The 22,240-nt window shown below is 43.3% G+C and overlaps 1 protein-coding gene across 6 annotated transcripts in view; it reads left to right on the top strand.

Moving 5' to 3' along the window:
• PPP1R16B (protein phosphatase 1 regulatory subunit 16B) overlaps positions 1-22,240 on the top strand; it is a 140,182-nt gene that overhangs the window by 95,667 nt on the left and 22,275 nt on the right. For all 6 annotated transcript variants that reach the window (XM_068264291.1, XM_068264289.1, XM_068264294.1 and 3 more), the window contains exons 6-10: positions 3,572-3,696; positions 8,287-8,412; positions 10,913-10,988; positions 15,910-16,039; positions 21,266-21,416. In XM_068264291.1, the coding sequence (XP_068120392.1) occupies positions 3,572-3,696; positions 8,287-8,412; positions 10,913-10,988; positions 15,910-16,039; positions 21,266-21,416 (608 nt within the window). The remainder of the gene's footprint in view (positions 1-3,571; positions 3,697-8,286; positions 8,413-10,912; positions 10,989-15,909; positions 16,040-21,265; positions 21,417-22,240) is intronic.

The raw sequence follows: 22,240 nt of genomic DNA, 5'->3' as shown, positions 1-22,240 counted from the left end.
AAATTTCGGGTATCATGGGATGGGATTCAGACCATGCTTGGGCTTTTTATTTCTCTCCCCATCTAGGAGTATTTTCCTCACATCGTTCCCTTACAAGACATGCATAAATCTCCCCAAGAGGGACAAAGGGCTGAGTTTGCTCCTCACCATGCTTGCTGTTCTGTTCTCCTGCCTCCAGGACCACTTGGGTTCAGGCTAAAGCAAAGGAGATCTATGGCGATCCCAGAAACACTATCCAAGGCTAAATATATATTTCTTCTGTAGCAGTAATACTTTCTCAGTTGCTTCCAGAGCCCTGGTTGCTAGATATAAAGAATCTATAGATTGCCCCAACCTGCTCATAATTGAGGTTCATAATAGAATGTGCCATTGAGGGGGTGGGATTGGGGTGATTATCATAAGTTAACTATGAGGTGCTGCGTCTCTGGCCCCCTTTCCTTATGGGATCCTCCATCTTCCCCCAGGAGAGACCGCAGCTGCACTACATTTTGAAGTTCCTGGAAAAGTTCACCACCCACAACCGCAGCAATGCATGCCGGGAGATGAGTACATTCCAGCAGAGATGTACTTGCATCCACAGACTATATCTTCAAGCCTGCACTGCAGCTATCACAAACATCTGACTTCCGACTTTAAAATGCTCTGAAAGAATGCTAGCATTGACTGGCATTTTTACAAGTGTTGTTGGTGCTGACTGGTGCTTTTAGCAGGTGTTGTCCTGTGCTGAATTGATGATTTACAGGTGCTTTAAGTGGGCATTGCACTGTGCTGAGTGATGTCTTACAGCCATTGACTGGCATTTTTTAGCAGGGGTTGACAGTCCCCGAGAGGTGCTGACTGGCTTTTGCTAGTAATGTCACTAACGCTGGCAGGCATTTTCCTTTGATTCTTATAAAGGTCAAATCACCAAGTGCCACCAAAATGCCTGCAGCAGGATTTTTATCAAAGCCACCCAGCGCCAGGCTTGAAGTGTGAACTGGCTTCATAGGAACAATTACATTTTGCAAAACATTGCTAGATACAAGAAGTAAATTAACGTAACATGTGAATTAACCTTTAAAGCCCCTGTACACTTTTATTTTTTCCAACCTCCATTTGACAAGGTTGCCATACACTATTAGATTTGTGATAAATTAGGTAAAAAATAGGTATAACTAAAAACGATGGTTGATCATAGAAACAAACTTGTTTAATATGATTTTTTAAAATCAGAAGCAAGATTCCAGGTTTTGATTGTTTACTTGTTCTACCTCTATGCTTTATTGGAACCCAAAAACATACAGATATTTGGCTTTTGTCTAAAATTGGCCTTAGACTATGATAGACGCAGGACTATAGAATATAAATACTTTAATAAAAAAATAAATATGGTAGGAATTAGATTGTGAGCTCTTCTGAGGGACAGTTAGTGACATGACTATATATACTCTGTACTGTACTGCTGAAGATGGTGGCACTGCGTAAATACTAAATAATAATAATGTTTCATTAGAAATCTTGTCTAATATTGATCTCTCTGCTGCAGTTAGTTTTTTACTGGCTGATGCTAGAGCAGGGTTGTCAAACTCAAATACAAAGTGGGACACAATTGAACACTGGGACCAAGTCACAGGTTAATCTCAATGTCTAGTGGCCACCTCCCTCCCTTAAAAAGTTCCCTGGTATCCTGTGTCGCCTCCTCCCTCTCCTATACAGTTCCCTGGTGTCAAGAGCTTACCCCTCCCTCCCCCATATGGCTTTGCAAGTGATCTAGGGCTTTACCTCCAATATAGCTTCCATGATGGTCTAGATTGGCTCAAACATAGGAAACCACTTGGGGGTTAAACTTGGTGCCTCTACGGGCCAGATTTGACAAATGTATGTGCTAGCTAGAGGATATGCAGAACCCCAGCTGCTGCTGATGATTTTTTTCCTCTTTCACACTTCTTGGTGGGTTACGACCGTCGCATGTGCAAAGAACCGGTATTAACCATCTCTATTTGATTGATATTTTGATTAAAGTATTGATCATACCACAATACCATAGCTCCAATAGATTTCCATTAGATTTGAAGTTCATATAGAATTTATTGTCTAATCTGTTGAAAATAAAATCCCTCAAGTACATGGCTCCCTTTATATTATTAACATATCTAAAGTGTATAAATATCTGGCAATGCCTGTATTTTTATTAAAAGCAGCACAGCCACATGATCGCCATTGCAGTTTATAGCCCCCCTCTTTTCCCTGGCCCGAGTAGAAGTGATTTTCGAGAGTAGAGGCATGGCTCTCCCTATAAGGACATGGTGGGGGCATGCTCAGGCTGCCAATCATTGTCCCCTTTCATTGTTGTAAGTGGAGGAATGTGGCTAGTACTGCAGAAGGAGAGGGACATGGTTCTAACAGCAGGTTCTCTGAGAAAACTGATCCTTTTGCTCATTCCACTGGCTGCACATAAAATGAAGAATCTTCTTCAAAATTGGCATGCTAACATTCAAATCTCTACACAGTTTAGCCCTAGGATACCTGAAGGCTTTGTTGCAACAGGATCTAATAACCACTTCAAAATCTTTGAAGCAAGTGCCTTCTGTCATGCTACCCCTACCCTATGGAACTCCTTACCGCACTCAATCAAGACAACTCCAACCCTGGAGGCATTTAAATCAAAACTGGAAAGCCACCTGTTAAATGTTGCATTCATTAACATATATCTTTTTCCTCTGTAACACTTTCTACCTCGCAACTCTTTATTGATCTGAGACATATTTACTGTATGTGCTCTGAGTCCTATAGGAGAAATGTGCTTTATAAATGTTATATTTTTTTTGTTGTTAATTGCCAAAGATAGCCTTGCAGTCTATTTATAAATGTTATATTTTTTTGTTGTTGACTGCCAAAGGGAGCCTTGCAGTCTATTCAAATAGAGAAAGAAAGTGCAGCAGCAGGTATTCTCAGCTATTTTTACAAGCTTTCCTAAATGTTAATACTCTCACTTGGGTCTGATGGGTGGGGTAGGTGGACATGAGCAGAAAAACAAAGGTTGACAGGAGCTTTATGACCCATACTGAGGCTGGTCTGAAATCGGGTGTGGCAGGCGGTAACGGCCACCAAGGCTGAGAATCGGGTAATCAGATCAGTGTGAGTACAAGGGTCACTAAAGATCCAGCATGTTGGGTCTTTAGCGATGCCCGACACCCAATTGCATTGTTCTCGTCGCTCCCCCACTGGCCGGAAGCCACTCCGTCACATGTTCTCCTTTTGCCTTTGCCCCCCCCCCCCCCTTCCCCCCGGCATAGCAATGCGCTGTCAGTCAGAGGCTGGTGATGTGAATGTACAGCATCGTGGCTGTTTTGCTGCCCGGTAGGGGTCGGTATCCGAACCTTTGGGTGACAGAGCTTGGCTACTTATCCCCCCATGGGTATGTGGCTTTAGTCTAACTGGTCTGACATCAGAGATTATCAGATTGCTTGTAGTTGTAGATCAAACTTCAACTTTGTATGTATTGTGTAATGTTGCATATTAGGTTTAGTATTAACCCAATTTAATTTAAATACCAACACCTAAAGCTATATTAATCTAATTATCTCTTCAGGCATCACACAAGAAATGGTTAACGACTCCCGCCAGGCTCCGGAGCGTCACATGCTGAATGACATCAGGGCGCTGGTAGCAACCGGACAGGACCTGAACAGAACAGACAGCCAAGGGGCCACTCTGGTGAGATGGGTTTGTCTGGCTGTAGACGCAGTATAACTGTCATCTTCTACGTTTCACAACTCACATTACAGGCAACTCACTGGCGGCCACTGAACAAAACATGTTTACTGCTAATGAATCAAACCTGATTAAACCACTTCTTTCTCATTTCCAGCAACATTAGGTAAACAATATTCTTGGGGGACAACTGACTCAGAACAATCCATTAGCGTCTCGCTTTCATTTTCTAGACACACTAAAATGTTACAGTAATATTCTTCAGCATGTTTAGTGGCAGTTAAAGGGAAACTCTAGTCTTGTTAAGAAAAAGGCTGTTCCTTCATTTGAGTTTTATACATTGTAAAGATTTATAGAAAATTATTTCAGCACTAGCTTTATAGTGCGCTCAGGAAATTCATAGCTAGCTGCAATTTGAAATGGAAGGGCCTTTTTAAAGGACAGCTGAAGCGAGAGTAATATGGAGGCTGCCATATTTATTTCCTTTTAAACAAATACCAGTTGCCTGGCAGCTCTGCTGATCTCTTTGGCTGCAGCAGTGTCTGTATCACACACCTGAAACAAGCTTGCAGCTAATTCAGTCAGACTTCAGTCAGAGCACCTGATCTGCATACTTGTTCAGGGTCTATGGCTAATGCTGGGAACACACGATACGTGTTTGGCGGTCGATTCCCCGCGCAATTGATTTACCATTCGATTCTCGACTCGATTCTCTTATGTTTTGCTCGTTTTTCTTATCTTTTTTCCATCCACTTCTATGAGAAATCGAGTGGAAAACAATCGAGTGGAGAATCAAACATGATGGAATTTTATCAAACGAAGGCATCTTTCGGAACGATTCTACCGCAAAAACGAAACATGTGTTCCCCGCATTAGAGTATGAAAGGCAGAGTATCAGCAGGACAGCCAGGCAATCTGTGTTGTTTAAAAGGAAATAAATATATCAGGTGCTCTTTACCCACGCTCAGAGATTAAAGTCACTGTGTTATTAAAAAGCGAGTGAAACCCAAAAAACGCAATTTAAACATCCATACCAAGGTTAGTTTCTATATTAGCTCCAAAATTGGTAGTTTAACACTCACACTGGGTCACCTCCTCCCACCCTGTGTAGGCTAGTCATCCTCGTAGGGGTTATCCCTGCAGCCAGTATCCAGTGGTTCCAGTGGACCCTTTGGATTGGAGTGCGACCCAAGTCTGGAAGAAGACTTTCCATCCGAGTGGAGATGGTTTTCTCCACATGCTCTAAACAGTGGTTGCCTATAAACAACCCGTGTTTTTAAGTAGTGTTATTATGTTTTTATTTTCCCTTTTGTGAAAATACTGCATTATTGGCACTCCTGTTTGTTTTGGTCTTTATTCTTATCGGTCACTGGAGTTCCACGCTGAACTCGTCAAACTGGACACCCCCTTACCCATTTACCTTATACTCCAAGTGTGAAACAGGATTACAGTACTTTTCATATTTCAGGAATATTGTACTTTTATAACACTAATGTGGGTTTATAGCAATTATTTAATGTAAGTGGAATTTCACTTTTAAAGTGAGACGCTGTTGCTTTTTACTTGACTGGCTGTTGTGCTAATCCTGTGCCTATACAGAGGACTGTTGGTGAAAAATACGGAGCCTGCAATGTAAGGCTCTCGATTACAGCTGCATGGATGGGTTGATAACTCATCTGCTCACACGTGGTTCATTACCAAAACCGCTATGCCATTTTATTTCTAAAGTATTCCAAAGCTCTGTAGCCACCCCCACCTGCTTGCCGTGGCCTGCCCTAACTTGGCAGCCATAGCCTAATTGAGGGCGGGCCGCAGCAATGCAGGTGGGGATGGTCACAGACCCTTGAAAAACTTTGGGGAAAAATGGTTGCAGTTTTCTTGCCAATAGAGGGGGGTGGAGTTTCTGACATGTAGTGAATTATGGGTGAGTGGGTGAGTGATTAACCCTACCACCCGCCAATCCTTGCAGCAGTAATAGAGAGCATTACGCATTAGAGGCTCTGCATACGCTTTTTTTTAATGAATAGTCATCTTTATTGATTTTTGAACTGCTAATGCATACAAGCAGGCAAATCAGGTTTCTTCCCAAGAGTTCCTCTTTTATGCCTTTACACGATATGTACCCAAACCATGTATAATCACACCTATACCCCCAAACAGTTAAATGAGGTGTGCATGAAAAAAGGGCACGGCTGGATAACGAAATGGCGCCGGTGGATAACGAAATCTCAATAACGTTAAACACCGTTAATGAAATTGGTTAACGATAAATACAGTTTAAAAAAAAAAGACTGAAGTTGATAACGAAAATATATTAACGTTAAAAATCGTAACGTAATTCAACAATACAGCCTAAAGAAAACCTGAACTGAAAATGAAAAGTCAAAATAAACATACATAAATCATACTTACCTCCCGTGTAGTCTACTCCTCAATCTCTTTCTCCTCTCCTGCATCCTGTTTGTCCACTGTGATCAAGGGAATTATCAATAACAGCTTTCTGGTCAGCACACTGTTAAACTGTAACATTGCCCACTTGAGCCATAGGGATACATGGACATTACATGTTGCATCAGTTGTCCTCTCAGCTATAACTGACAGCAACTGATATATAACTGACAACAACTGATATATTTCAGTTCTGACAAAATGTTGTCAGAACTGAAGGCATCATTGTCAAATGAAAATGGTGAGCTTCTGAGATGAACTGATGGCAAGGTAACTATGTAATGTTCATTTGAAGTTACCTCATGTGTTTATTTTAAATATTTGTACTCAGTTCAGGTTCCCTTTAAACCAACCCTACTCTCACACAGAACCCCCTCCTGGTGGTGCCTAAAAATAACCACTCCCTTGGTGGTGCCTAACCCCTAACCACCACACTAACCACATAGAAAGGATAATATCTTTGATAACGTAAAATCTGTACATACAAACAAAATAATATGAAAAAAACTATAACGTTGCAAACTCCTAAAACAATAACATACTTCAAAAACTTGAATGTTCTAATGTTGTTAACGATATTTACCGGGCGCCCTTTTTTCTGCTTTTTTCACCGTATTGCATTAGAGTCTATGGCAGCGCCCTTTTCGTCCACTAGCCACCGGTGCCCTTTTTTCCTGCTACCCAAATGAGGGCCCTCTGGATCAGGGAAACCAGCCACTATTGCAGCCTTTGTGACCCTGCACAACTGGAAACCTGTAGCTTTGTAACAATAGAGTTTGAGATTTTGTGTCCTAGCCTGGGCCCTATTGGCATGGAATATGTACATCCTCTCTATTCTCTCGTGGTTTTCTTGGCTTTCTCAGTAAAATGACCCTAGACTACAGTAGAATACTGTATTAGTCTTTGACCATGGTGGGAATATTACATTGTGAGCTCCATTAAGAGACAGTTAGTGTCATGAGTTATTCAGTGTAAATTGTAACATGCTTCTGTAGCTGTCAGCAGTAGACAAATGTGTAACAGTAATAATAATTACAAATGCAAGAAGCAATCACTGTAGTAAGAAGCTAGTAATAGTTATGTCTAGAAGAGCTCATGGAGAAGCATGTGATTTGTTTGATTAGCTGATAAATTTGCAAAGCTCTGATTTGCTGTGATCACATCCTGCTTTAGTACATAATCATGACTAGCAAATCAGAAACGTCCATATCTATTAACTGACCAAACTGATCACATACTTCTCCATGAGTTCTCCTAGTCATGACCATCACTAGTCAGAGCACCTGCTGATTATTATTATTATTAGTATTTATATAGCACCAACATCTTCCCCAGCGCTGTACAGAGTATATTGTCTTGTCACTTAACTGTCCATCAGAGGGTCTCACAATCTAATCCCTACCATAGTCATATGTCTATGTATGTATCGTGTAGTGTATGTATCATAGTCTAGGGCCAATTTTTTTCTATGCGGAAGCCAATTAACTTCTCTGTATTTTTTGGGGATGTGGGAGGAAACTGGACTGCATGGAGGAGACCCACACAGACACGGGGAGAACATACAAACTCAGTGCAGATAGTGCCCTGTCTGGAATTGTAACCCATAATGCATAAGCAACAAGATCAGTAAAGCTACATACAGACATTTCATTTTAATGATCTTTCAGAATGACAGTTTTTGGAAGGAGCACTGTACAGGCACGCTACTCACTTACAAATAAATGGTTTGGGTGGGGTGGGGAGGACAATAAGTAGCGTCACACTGCAGGATGAACAATATATTATTTAAACAATATAGGAAAGCTTTTCATATGGTAGAATTTTGCACTAGAGCATGTCAAATGGTGCCGCTGTGACTGAAATCTAGCGTTTGCACACAGCATAAGTCAGGAAATAGCTGAAACAAGGGATCAGCATGACAGCTTGGTAAATAGCATTTTAATTAATGGAACCAGTAATGACTGCAGGTTTCTTTTCAGTGTTTATTCTGAGTACACATTACATCATCAGCGCTGAAAAGGGTCTGCTGTTCAGCTGGTGAAAACCGTGCCTGTAAATACAAAACCTGTTTATTATCATTTTTGGTGTCTGATAGGCAAAGACCCCCAAGATGCTTTTATTCCAAACTGTGTTCTCTCCGTGCAGCTCCATATAGCAGCTTCTCGAGGTTACGCAGAAGTGGCGGAGACCCTGCTGGAAAATGGGGCTGTGGTCGATATGAAGGATCCAGACATGTGGGAGCCGCTGCATGCGGCAGCATTTTGGGGTCAGGTAAGAGCAGGATCTGCTGCGAGTCAGAGATTAGTGTTGGGCTTTGATGTCATTACAGTGGTAGGAAGACAGCCTAACTAGAGTACATTAGCATTGCTGCCTAGCAACATAGAGCTTTGGGTGGGATACCAATCACGGTGTTTTCTGCAGAGAGACTGTTCTGTCTTGCTTTTCATTGGTTTCCTACAGGTGCTCCTGCTTCCTCCAGTATCTCAAACCCACATGCATGGCTCTGGGTAAATCTAACAGACATATTTCCTTGTCAGCCAAAACAATCATTAGTCAACGTTTTAACCGACGGCTGGATCTTTAGCCACTACTTCATGCTAATTCAACTCACAACTGTCATACGGGGAAGAGAGGGAATGCGGAGCTTGCGGCTCCCCGCTGCACTATGCAGTCCTGCACAACTGATAGCTTGTCAGGACCAATTTCCCTGCCTGTAGCAGACATCCAACTGGCAGCTGAAACAATCACAAATAATGTTTTCAACTGTTAAAAGTTGTAGTTTGCAATCTATCTGATTTTATTCTGCATTTTTATTTAGCCTCAGAAACCAAAGAAAAATTTGGCACTAGAATCTGAGCCCATAATGAAAGATGCATAATCTGTGGAGGCCCAGGTTCAAATCTCAGCCAGGACACCATTTGAGTGGATTCAGTATGTTATCTGTTTGGGTTTCCTCTGGCCTGGTCACCCTGGTTTATTCTCACACACCAAAACATACAAGTACCATAGGTTCATTGGCTTTGCGCCCAAATCTACCCCCAAACTATGGCAAATACACTACATTGTGACAGAGGGTGAGGGATAATTAGTGACAGAAATGGTTTAATGTACTCTGTGAAGTGCTGTGGAAAAGCATAGCAGTGCTATAAAGATGCATGGTAATAATTGGAGAACATTAGGGATCCAGAAAACCAAAAAGGTATTTTATCAACCCATAGTGAGGTTGATGAAAGCTACGTAAATTAGCAGTTGTGTTATTGCAGATGGGCATGCACAGGGACACCCTTTTTCAAAATAATGCAGACACTGGGCCCTAGATATCTGAAGGACTTGTTGCAACTGCATCACACCCCCCACAATCTTAGATCAAAAGGATCTAATAACTTGGTCAGAGTCCACTCAAAACCTTTAAAGGACAACTGAAGTGAGAAGAATACTGAGGCTGCCATATTGGTTTCCTTTTAAACAATACCTGTTGCCTGGCAGTCCTGCTGATCTACTTAGCATCAATAGTGCACCAGAAACAAGCATGCAAGTAATCTTGCAACTGATCTGCTGTATGCTTGTTCAGGGTCTATGGCTGAAAGCGTTAGAGGCAGAGGATCAGCAGAATAGCTAGGCAACTGGTATAGCTTAAAATGAAATAAATATAGCAGCCTCCGTGTCTCTCTCACTTCAGTTGCCCTTCAAGACAAGACAAGGCAAATAACATTTATATAGCGCTTTTCTCCTGGCGGACTCAAAGCGCCAGAGCAGCAGCCACTAGGGCGCACTCTAAAGGCAGTAGCAGTGTTAGGGAGACTTGCCAAAGGTCTCCTACTGAATAGGTGCTGGCTTACTGAACAGGCAGAGCCGAGGTTCGAACCCTGGTCTCCTGTGTCAGAGGCAGAGCCCTTAACCAAAGACAGAGCCTTCTGTCATGCTGCCCCTACACTTTGGAACCCTGCCACACTCAATCGGCACATCTCTATCCCTGGAGGCATTTCCAAACTGTAAGGCCACCTGTTTAATCTGGCATTTATGAACACCTGACTATTTCCTCTGTAACACTGTTCAGCCTGAAACCCTGTATTGATCTGAGACATATCTATGTGCTTTGAGTCCTATGGGAGAAAAAGCACTTTACAAATATTATTATATTATTAAAGGTATGAAGTCCAAAATTCATTGATGTTTCGGTATGCTTATTAAATCCAGGGCCATGCAATGTGACATTTCAGATGCCCACAGGACCCCTTCATCAAAACAAGCATTCAGGTTTTATCATCAAACACTATGAACCTCCCTTGGAAGTGTGCTGGTGCAGGTGACTGCAATAGAACACCTCAAATTCACAGATTTTCAGCAATCCTCGTCATGGTTCCTCATTACTCAGATTAAATTGCAAGTCATTTGACATGTTAGATTCCATAATGCACAAGGATGAGGATGCCCAGTACACAGGGAACTCATTAGGCAATGACAGTCTACTACTGTCATGTCACAGCTCTGAAGACATATCATGCTTCTCTGGCCAAAAGATGAATGTATTGGGAAAGCAAAGCAAATATTTTTACGTTGAGCTTTAGAAGCTTAACTTCATTTTAAAGAGGCACCTCAAGATCCTCATTTACACCTGGCTAAAGTTATCCAAACCTTATAGTATTTGAAATTGCTAGTGATAAATATGTTTTATTAGCATTATTATTATTATCATCATCATCAAATTCCTTGCATTATCTTCCTTTCTAACATATCCTATAGTAACTGATGTGTTTGTCTCCTGTTACAGATCTATGTGGCTGAGATTTTGGTCTCACATGGTGCCAGTCTGAGCACTAAGACTTCCTTGGATGAAACTCCTCTCGGTGAGTCCTGGCTTTTGTTTACTATTCATTTACTTGAATCCATGTTGCCTCCTCTGACGTGCTTCAAGAAATCAATGAAGTTATGTGCAGACATAGAGATCTCATTTATTCTTCATCAATGAGAATCCATGCACGATCAATGTGATCAGGTGAGGCATTTGTAAAGCTAGCCATACATGAGTCAGCAGCAGCCTTATCCTTTGAGGGATTGATCACGGCCCAGTCAGAAATTGATCCTGTAGTAGAGATTGATTTACCTTCTTGCATAACACATCTTGACCAGTTTGCAGCTGAAATCTAACCAAGGACTAAACGATCTGCTGCACCTTCTAATGTTGAGTTGCTTTGAGCAGGCTAATGAAACTGTGACACAGAGAGAAAACTGTATACTGTTGTCATGGTTTCCAGCATGTTTCCTTAAAAAAATATACTGCAGTTGAAAGATGTCATTTTTTTTATTTAGTATTTGTATAGTACTAACATTGTCCACAGTATATAGTCTTGCTACTAACTGTCCCTCAGAGGGGCTCACAATCATATCCTTATTATATATCATTTGTCCATCATAGTCTAAGGTGATTTTTTTTGTGGGATAGCCAGTTCATTATTTATTTGTATGTTTATGGAATGTGAGAGGAAAACAGTGTTCTGACCAAAATTCAAACTGGCGACCCAGTGCTGCAATGTGAGAGTGCTGTGCAGTACCCCACCCTCAGTGCAATAAGTTGCAAAATGACTTAAATAAGGATTATACAGTAAAGTGGAGTAACCCTTAAGCAGGGGCAGTTCTTCCATGAAGCAACGTGAATCACGTGATTCAGGACAGGAACAATTAGAGGGCGGCAAGAGGCGACTCCCCTCCCCAAATGTCCCCCTTCCTGCACTCCCCGTCTCCCCCTCCCTAGATGTGTGGCACAGCTTCACTTACCTGCTCTCAGCGTTCCAGCGATGAGATCTACTTCCGCTTGTCAAGCATCCTGTAACCATGGCTACAGGGATGCCTCATGTGACTTGTTCCGTGCTGCTGGATCACATGAGGTGCCGTTGTAGTCAGAGAGGAAGCAGAACATGTGTGGCCGGTGATTCCATTCTAATCTACAGAGAGCGGGTGAGTGATGGGGCGCCAGTTCAGTGCATACTCGGCATCTTCGGGATCAGCAGGGAAGAGATGCTGTCTTGGAGGAAGCAGAGGGAGGTAAGCATAGTACCAGTACCTGCAATGTACAGCCCAATGTGTCTCTCCTCTCCGGTCCAGCTTTGCACACACACACACACACACACACACACACACACACACACACACACACACACATCAGGGGGGACCCCTTTGACTTGTGCATTGCAAGAGTGTGTTGCGTTACTTTTTTTTACCGCAGGGTAACACAATGGCAATGCAAGTCAATGGGGCCTTTTACACTTACCGCTTCACGCCAGAAGTGTTAATCGCACCGCAATCTGAGTCGAGTCTATGAGTGATGCAGTAAGTGTGAACAACGGAGCATGGTGCGGCGCGCATGTGTGGACCAACTGGAAACTCGTCACTGGGTTTCCAGTTGGTTCACGCATGCGCGCCGCACAGCTCTTTCTGCCTAACATGGAGTACGTCACTGAGCGGAGGGCGGCACTATGCACATGACCCTGTTGGCGCACTCTGGATTGCGTGGCAGGGTTTACCGCACCAGCATAATGTACAATCGGATAAAGCATACCATGAAAAACATTTCCGTTAATATTAGGATATTGCATATATCCTATTTCTGTGGCTAGAGGTGCACGTTGAATGAAAATGAAATGAAAAACGTTACATATAGCATCAGTCAGCAGCACGCCAAATTTAATTGTAACTTTTATTCTGCTTTTTTTTATGGTAAATTCAATTCCTTTTAAATGGAGTCAAGGTCACATGATTTTCTCAGTGCCTCCCAGAGCTGTGCTGGGAGTGAAGTCATCAGACTAACCAGTCTCTGCTTCATTTAAAAAGACACTGAAGCGAGAAATCTCGCTACAGTGCTTATATTCAGCAGGGACATGTGTGCCCCTGCTAAAACGCCGCTATCCTACCGTCCTATCTCCCTCCTCCCCTTTGCCTCAAAACTCCTTGAGCGTCTGGTTCACAAACGCCTGACCCAGTTCCTCAATGCCAACTCACTGCTAGACCCACTGCAATCTGGATTTCGGCCTGCCCACTCAACCGAAACTGCTCTCACTAAAGTGGTCAATGACCTTCCCTTAGCTAAAGCTGAAGGTAAATACTCCATTCTCCTCCTTCTTGACCTTTCAGCAGCTTTTGACACAGTAGATCATCCCCTACTCCTCCAGTCCATGGGCATTCACGATCTTGCCCTGTCCTGGCTTTCATCCTACCTCTCCAACCGCTCCTTCACGACCGCCTTCAATGAGTCCTCATCCACCCCCAACCACCTCTCTGTGGGAGTCCCCCAAGGTTCGGTCCTTGGCCCCCTACTGTTCACCCTATACACATCCTCCATTGGCAAGGTTATCTCCTCCATGGGTTTTAACTATCATCTGTATGCAGATGACACCCAGATCTACCTCCACACCCCTGACATATGCACCACTACCATGGACAAGGTCTCCTCCTGTCTATCAGCCATCTCCTCCTGGATGTCTGCTAGGTTCCTGAAACTAAACCTAGACAAAACGGAATTTATGATCTTCCCACCCCAGACATCCATAAACCTCCCAGATGCGCATGTCACTGTTTAACCACACTACCATTCACCCTACCTCTCAAGCCCGCTGTCTGGGTGTCACCCTCGACTCCGCACTCTCCTTCACTCCCCACATCCAAAACCTCACAAAGTCCTGCAACTTCCACCTTCGTAACATCTGTAAGATTCGCCCATTCCTGACCTCTGTCACCACCAAACTCCTCATCCATGCCCTCATAATTTCCCGCCTTGACTACTGCAATGCCCTGCTGTCTGGTCTCCCTATAACCCGAACAGCCCCACTGCAGTCCATCATGAATGCAGCAGCCAGAATTATCCACTGCTCCCATCGCTCCACCATGGCGGATCCCCTCCTTGAATCCCTCCACTGGCTTCCTATCCAGTCCAGAATCAGATTCAAGATACTGTGTCTGACCTACAAATCTGTGCACAAAACCTGTCCAATCTACATTTCCGATCTTACTCAGAGGTACACACCTAGCCCCTCACTCCGCTCTTCCAATGAACTTTGCCTAACCGCCCCCCGCATCACCCAGTCCCATGCACGCCTCCAGGACTTCTCAAGAGCTGCTCCAACACTATGGAACTCCCTACCTCCACCCATTAGGGCAGCCCCCTCCTTCAACATCTTCAAGAAAGCCCTCAAAACTCACCTTTTCACTCTGGCCTACTACCCCTCACAAGTGCTCTAAACCCACAGCTGAACTCTGGTCTCCTACCTCTCGTGTCCCTACCTCTCCCTTTAGATTTTAAGCCTTTGGGCAGGGTCCTCCTCCTTTTGTGTCCAACCTGATCATGCACCTCCATTACTGTGAACCCATGCTAGGCATCTGAGTGAACCTAACTTGCCTAATCTCCATGCTCCATCCAGTGACTGACTAAGCATTACCTTGTACTCATACTGTGCTGCATGATCTGATCTTTCTTGTATTCAGGTATTGTCATTTTGCTGTATGTCACCCCTAAATATTGTATGTATCCCTATTTATTGTTCAGCGCTGCGTAATATGTTGGCGCTTTATAAATACAATAAATAAATAAATAAATAATATCCTGCGGCTAAATGGGGGTCCCTTACCTCCCCAATCCCCTCGTGGAGTCCCGGGCAGCGCTTCCGCATTGAGGCACGGCTAATGGCCGCAGCCCTGCCTCACGCGTGTCTGTCAGCGCGTATATCCGCCTCTCCCCTGCCTCTCTCAGTCTTACTTCGCTGAGAGGGGCGGGGGAGAGGCGGCGATGCGCCGCTGATAGACGGTGCTGAGAGGCAGGGCTCTAGTCGTTAGCCCTGCCTCAAGAGCAGCAAAATCTACGACCAAGTTGGTCGTAGATTTTGCAGGGGGGGATTTGGGAGGTAAGGGACCCCCGTTTAGCCGCGGGATGGCGGCGTTTTAGCAGGGCACACATGCCCCTGCTCAATATAAGCACTGAAGCGAGATTTATTCTCACTTCAGTGTCTCTTTAAGTGGGCTGCAACCCATGAAATGTCTTGTCAAGTGTTTTTTATTCACAATAAATTGCTTTTTTCCTTTTTGTCATGTGTCATCAGTGAGATAAGAGGCTGTTACCCTTCACCTTTCAGACTGATTCACCTTTTTATATTTGGGATGCCTTCTCCCACTTCAGTTACAATAAATTCTGTACTTTTGGGTCCAGAAGTTACTTGTGGTATGTCTAGCAGTCTATGCTTAAAGAGAACCCGAGGTGTGTTTAAAGAATGTTATCTGCATACAGAGGCTGGATCTGCCTATACAGCCCAGCCTCTGTTGCTATCCCAAACCCCACTAAGGTCCCCCTGCACTCTGCAGTCCCTCATAAATCACAGCCATGCTGTGCGGCTGTGTTTACATCTGTAGTGTCAGTCTCAGCTGCTCCCCCGCCTCCTGCATAGCTCCAGTCCCTGCCCCCGTCCCTTCCCTCCAATCAGCAGGGAGGGAAGGGATGCAGGCGGGGACTGGGGTTCTGCAGGAGGCGGGGAGAGCAGCAGACTGACACTATAGAGATAAACACAGCCAGCTCTGACAAGCTGTTTGTCAGCAGCATGGCTGTGATTTATGAGGGATTGCAGAGTGCAGGGGGACCTTAGGGGGGTTTGGGATAGCAACAGAGGCTGGGCTGTATAGGCAGATCCAGCCTCTGTATGCAGATAATATTCTTCAAACCCACCTCGGGTTCTCTTTAACCATGACCCCTTTCTATTTTACATGAACTCTTCTATGGTTTCTCCCCAGACCTGTGTGAGGATGAGGAACTCCGATCTTTGCTGCTGGAACTGAAGCACAAACATGACCTCATTATGAAGTCCCAGCAAAAGAACAAGTCCTCTCTGAGTCGCAGGAGCTCCAGCACTGGAAGTCATGGGTCAGTAGAAGACAGAACATTGACTTGTTAGTAGTCTTGTCTACAAAGGAGAATTCACTGGCTGAGGGCTCCACACATAGTCTACCAGTGCTATATGGGAGGCCCTGGTGGAGAAATTCATAGTAGCCACTGGGGGGGGGGGGGGGGGGGGATGCCCTTTTCCAGGTCAGCTGGCTTGGAGCACAGATACTACCAGACAGCTAACAGGGATGAGGGGAAGGATCTCAAAGATTGTAAGTAGTTCCTTCCCCTTACCTATAGATTATCACTTAATGGTCACTACAGCAGGATCAGAAGCTCATGAAGTAAAAAAACTTCTTTTTTGATAAATAACAATTCCTGGGCTTAGAAAGTCCCCCTGCCTTCATCACAGTGCTGCAAGAAGGACAGCCAGATGTGTTGGCTTTTTTTTCACAATATATACAGGAAGAAAAAGCCTCAGAGCTGAAGGTCACACATGCTTCTATAGTTTCACAAATTCTATTTTTGAAGCTTACAATCTTATTTTGTTACCAAAACATATAAGACTAAGACACAGATATCCTGTTATGAAAGGATGCAGTTGGCCAGCTATGTTATATGTGGTGGACATGTCTCTGGTGAATAGATTAGTAATGTCTTGTCTAAACATGCATGTGCAAAAACATTATTTCATAATGAGGGAGCATGAAACCAACTTAAAGGACAGCTGAACTGAGAGGGGCATTGAGGTTGCCATATTTATTTCCTTTTAAACATTACCAGTTGCCTTGCTGTCCCCTAGATCCTGTGTCCCTAATACTTATAGTCAGAGATCAGATGCAGATCAGGTGCTCTGACTCAAGTTTGACTGATGCCAGAAGATCAACAGAACTTCCAGGCAACTGGTATTGTTTAAAAGGAAATAAATATGGCAGCCTCCTAATCACTGTCACCTCAGGTTCACTTTTACACCAGTTGCCAGGCTGTCCTGCTGATCTCTACATTATTGTCTGAATCACACACCTGAAACCAGCATTCAGCTTATTATCCAGTCACCCTTCAGTCAGAAAATCTGATCTTCATGTTTGTTCAGGGGAGAAGCAGATAATCAGTTGGACAGTCAGGTAACTGGTATTGTTTAAAAGGAAGTAAATATGGCACCCTCCATATCCTTCTCAGTTCAGGTGTCCTTTAAAGGTAATATGTATATAAGATTTACTGAGAAATTACAAGTAGTAGTAAAAATTAAAAATTTATATATTTTTGGTCGCGCATACGTGAAAAGATCCGAAGCAGATGGAGCTATGTGCCTGATCAGTGAAAGGGGCTTTTTATAAGCAACTAGCAGGCACCAAATGACTCCCAAAACATCCATAGCCATGACCTGAGATGACAAGGAAAGGGAAGTAGACCACTATAGGCTCAGGCTCCACGTCACAGCCCACTATCCGCAGCGCGGATAGAAGAAGGGCAAGATGGCGGCATCCCCATCCGCAAGCCAGGCCTCAACACACAGCACGCCGCCATGGCAGGACGCAGAACGCGCAGCCCGAGCATGCCAGGCCACACATGCCGAGCTTTTAGCAGACTTCCGATCCATGCTCATGTCTAAGCTGGCTACAGAGGTGGCAGCACTATCGACGCAGATCCAAGAAATAGGAGGCCCCGTGAATGACCTGGAACAGCGAGTTGATGGAGTATGTTGCCGCTTTATAAATCAATATCAATAATGTTTAGATGCCCTCGGATCTGACGACAGTCGGATTGCAGCACAGGAATCCAGAATAGCAGCACTTGAATCTCGCCTGGAAGACTTTGAGAATAGAGCCAGGTGCTCTGACATCAGAATTGGGGGTCTCCCGGAGAACATCACCACTATTGAGCTAACTATTAGCTAACTTTGTTTGCCCCCTACTTGTGTCTCCCCACTTGCCATGCTGTAAACGCAAGATGCAGCCTGTACTCTGCTGCCCAGCAGCTGACAGGTTGACAACTGTGGCCCTCCCTGGATACCGAGTTGTTCCACCTGCAATAATTGGCACCTTCTTCCCCATGTACTTTGGACCACACATGTGGATGATGGGCAATAAAGAGCTTATTCCTTTTTTACCACTGGGAACGAGGCATGTTATTGCCTTCATGTTCATACAGGTGATCAGTCACCTACATAAGTGCGGTAACTTTGTGCTCCCTTTAGTAAACATTTCCACTGCTCCTTGCAGTACTCCCATCAAAGGCTTCATGCTCCAGCAAGAACCTTGCTGCCATCTGTACACAGGCAACTTTATGATCTCTGTATTCTAAAAGTCTGAGCTTTTGTCGCCTTTGATACCAGGACAGACAAACGTACTGAGATAATGGGGACACAGCCTAAACTCCCCACATAAAAGGAGAAAAGTCTTCTACGACCTGAGCAAGCACCCACCAGATATCATATGTCTCCACAAAATGTTCCCAATTGAAAACACAGAGACACTTACAGATGACCAGGGTAGATTTGTCATCATCCAGGGCAAATTGTACTCATAGACTGTTCAAATTGTCAACTCTTATGCCCCTCCAGAGAGAGCACTTCATACCTTTCAGCTTATACAAAAGAAAATATCCGTAAGACCAAGCACTTTTTTTATTTGGTGCTGAGACTTCAACATCACCTTAAATGTGTTCATTTAAGGTGTTCCTAGGCAAGTCATGACAATCCCCTGAACTCACAAAATCACAAAGGAAGAAACTCCAAACAATCTTAGAGAATAACTTCCTAGTGGATGCATGAAACAACATAATGGAACAACATAGGGACAAACGGGGTTTCACTCACTATTCAGCTGCCCATCAATCTCTAATCTAATATTGACCGTGTTCTTCTCACCACCTCCACTGCACCATACCTTGCATATATTAGACACTTCCCAGCCCCACTGTCTGACCATAATACACTGCTGACATGCTTTGATCTTAAAGAATAACCATCAAAGATGGAACCCCACATACCTATAGAGCTTTTAGCCAGCAACACTATAAAGCTTTTCAGAGCTCTCTCAGCTCAGCCTTTGTGAAACAAAATACTTTGTTTATCAGCTGTTTGTAACAATTTTATGTCAGCATGGGGGGGGGGGGGGGGGCAGAGCTGAAATGTAACCTGGCTGTAAACAGTTAACTTTACACTACGTGGCAGAGAGAGGGAGAGAGACACTAACACACAGACAGAGCTGCAAGCTAATGATTATTTACACACATTTTAAGCTATATTTCTGCTTTCTACCATTCTGAACAGATTCCAATCACAGTATTAGAGCCAGTGAAGATTATTTCTGTGAGCTGGACAGAGTCCGCCATAGTAATGCCCACAGTGAAAACTGTTCTCCGTAAATATCATTTTCTTCATATATGAAAAGATGAAAAAAGCCTTTGTATTGCTATTTGCTAGTAATTACTGGAAATATATGTGGAATGTAGAATTTTAGTTAACTTTGATAAATCTTTAATGTTGAAAGCACCAGGCCAAGAACTTGGAGGTTTAACAAGTCATTACTCATAAACCAATTAAAACCAAAATTGTGAACCATGTCGAGCAGTATTTTCTGGAAAATGAAAACCCAGACATTTCCCCATCAACATTATACCTAGCTCATAAGGTGGTCAACTGTGGCAAATTAATCCAGCTAAAGCATATAAATGGTGATCAGGGGAAATAAATAATTTAAGCTTCAACGCCTAAGATCTCTTCACCAAATTGATCAATCCCTCTTCCTGCTAAAACAAATTAAAGATGCATAACTACAACTAAATACTCTCCTATCCAACCAGGCAGAAAAAGCCCTGATGTGGACCCAAGCAAAGTATTATAGATACGTGAACAAGCCAGATACCTGGCTTTAAAACAAGCTTAAGAATCTTCAAAAATGAAAATAATATCTATAATCTCAGAACTGCTCAAGACCAGGTCATGGGTGATCCCAATAAACTCCTACGTGCATTCCATGAACTCTACCAAAGCCTCTATACTATTACCTCTCCCACTCCACCCTAGAAATCTCAAACTTCCTTCAGTCAGTTAACTTCCCCTAAACTATCTTCTGAAGCTATAAAAAAAAAACTAAACTCACCTATTAGTGTTGAAGAACTCTCTAAATCCATTAGTAAATTAAAAACTAAGAAGGCCCCAAGGCCGAACGGCTTTACTGCCCAATACTATTAAAAATGTCAAGGCCTCTTAGCCCCCACCTGGTGAATTTTCTTAACCACCTACATAAGCAAGATCTCCCCCATGCAGAATTGCTAGATGCAAACATTACCCTCATACTCAAACGGAACAGAGACCACCTCCATCCTAAAAATGATAAACCCATATCACTCCTCAACATAGGCTACAAGTTGTTCACAGCAATCCTTGACCAAAGAATCAACAAACTTCTACCATTCATAATAGATAATGACCAAGTTGGTTTCATACCATTAAGCCAGGCCACAGACACCATCAGGAAAACATTGCCATAATCTCCCACGGTAACAAAACTAGAAGCCCCCTAATGACCCTTACTCTACACATAGAGAAGGCTTTGGATTTCCTGGCAGTATATGTTCAATGTGCTAACCCACTTAGGCATTTCTAGTCCCTTTATGAGATGGGTGATATAGATTTATTCCCACCTGCAAGCTACTTCCTGGCTTCCCTAACAATCCTATCAAAATTTGCAGAGTCACGAGACAGGGCTGTTATCTTACTATCTTGTCAGTTAGACTTAGCAACTGCTGTTCAGGAAATGCTTTTGAAAACAAAGAAAACCATGAAAATCCCCCATGAGGAGATGGACTAGTCCAAAACCTGTTGGTTCTGTTAAATTTTAACTGCTTACTTTTTTCGCTATTGTGATCCTTTAACAACAGTTGGCCATTTTTTTCCTACTAAGCTATCATTTCAGCTGTATTTATGCCTGGTTCTTGGCTGCTGTAATGTTTGAAGTTTGTCTCCAGTACTACCAGCATTAAATTGTATTTTGTACTATCCACCGTATTTAAACTCCTAATAAAAAAATATATATATATATATATATATATATATATATATATATATATATATATATTATTTTATTTTTTTTTTTTTACTTTAAATGCAATAGTAAGGTAAAAAAAAAAAAAAGAAAACCTATAAAAATGATAATATAGTCTCTTTAATTTTGTTACACAGGCCAACAGAATAAAAGTTGCTCATCTCAGTTGCTTTTTTTTGCCCACTACTGCCCTGATGGTTTGTTTCTCCCTCAGAAAGGTGGTGCGACGTGCCAGTCTGTCGGAGAGGACAAACATGTATAGGCGGGAATATGAGAAGGAGGCCGTAGTGTGGCAATGCCTGGTTTCTGCAGGAGACGCGGAAGTGACGCAGGATGAGGAGGAAGGCAGCCCTGACATACAGAGGGTAAGCAAAATCGGCTGTATCTGAAGAGACAGAAAAGGGGGAGAGAGCACACCCAAAGGATTGAAGTGAGAAAAGGCCAGGCGGCTGAGAAATATTCTCCCCTTGTTAAGGTGGCCACAAATGATCCAATCTTTTCATCCAATTTTACCAAATGTATGTAATATAAGGGTAAATTGAGTGAATACATTGAATAGATAATTTAGGTAGTCCCTTATATTACATAGAAATGGTAAGGTTGGAAAAAGATTGGATAATTTGTGGCCACCATTAAGATACTGATTAACCCGTATGGGTTTATCAGTGTGCAGGCTGGCGTTCCTCTTTAATACTGGGGACCCAGCTTTGTAACGAGGACATCCTCCTCCCATCCAAGATGACTGGTCTGTTGCAGGCAGTAGGCAGAATTCCTCTGGCAACTTTAGCCATTCGTGCCTGTGTTATGCTGGGCATTCACTGCTTGATTTTGCCGCTCGATTCCGCAGGCGATTCTCTTATCTTCCGCTCGTTTTTCTTATCTTTTTCCATTGCCCTCAATGCAGAATCGAGCGCGGAAATGGGTGGGAAATCGGACATGTCGGAAATTATCTATCGAGCCATCTAAATGGCTCAGAATCGAGCCGTGTATTCCCGGCATTGGGCTGGAACAAGCCTGAACCATTTGGTACCCTGTGGCAGTGAGTGCAGTGCTAAGACAAGTGACAGCTTCTGAAAACCATTCAGCCGTGCCGCTCAGAGACTCCACACTTGCGGGTAACAGCAGCTGCAGTTCAAGTAGTGAAAGTGGTGTGTGTTGTAAGAACAAAGAGGTGTTCGTGTAGTAAAAA

The sequence above is a fragment of the Hyperolius riggenbachi genome, chromosome 12 (assembly GCF_040937935.1).
Source record: "Hyperolius riggenbachi isolate aHypRig1 chromosome 12, aHypRig1.pri, whole genome shotgun sequence".
NCBI lineage: Eukaryota > Metazoa > Chordata > Amphibia > Anura > Hyperoliidae > Hyperolius > Hyperolius riggenbachi.
This window is presented reverse-complemented; position numbering and strand designations above follow the sequence as displayed.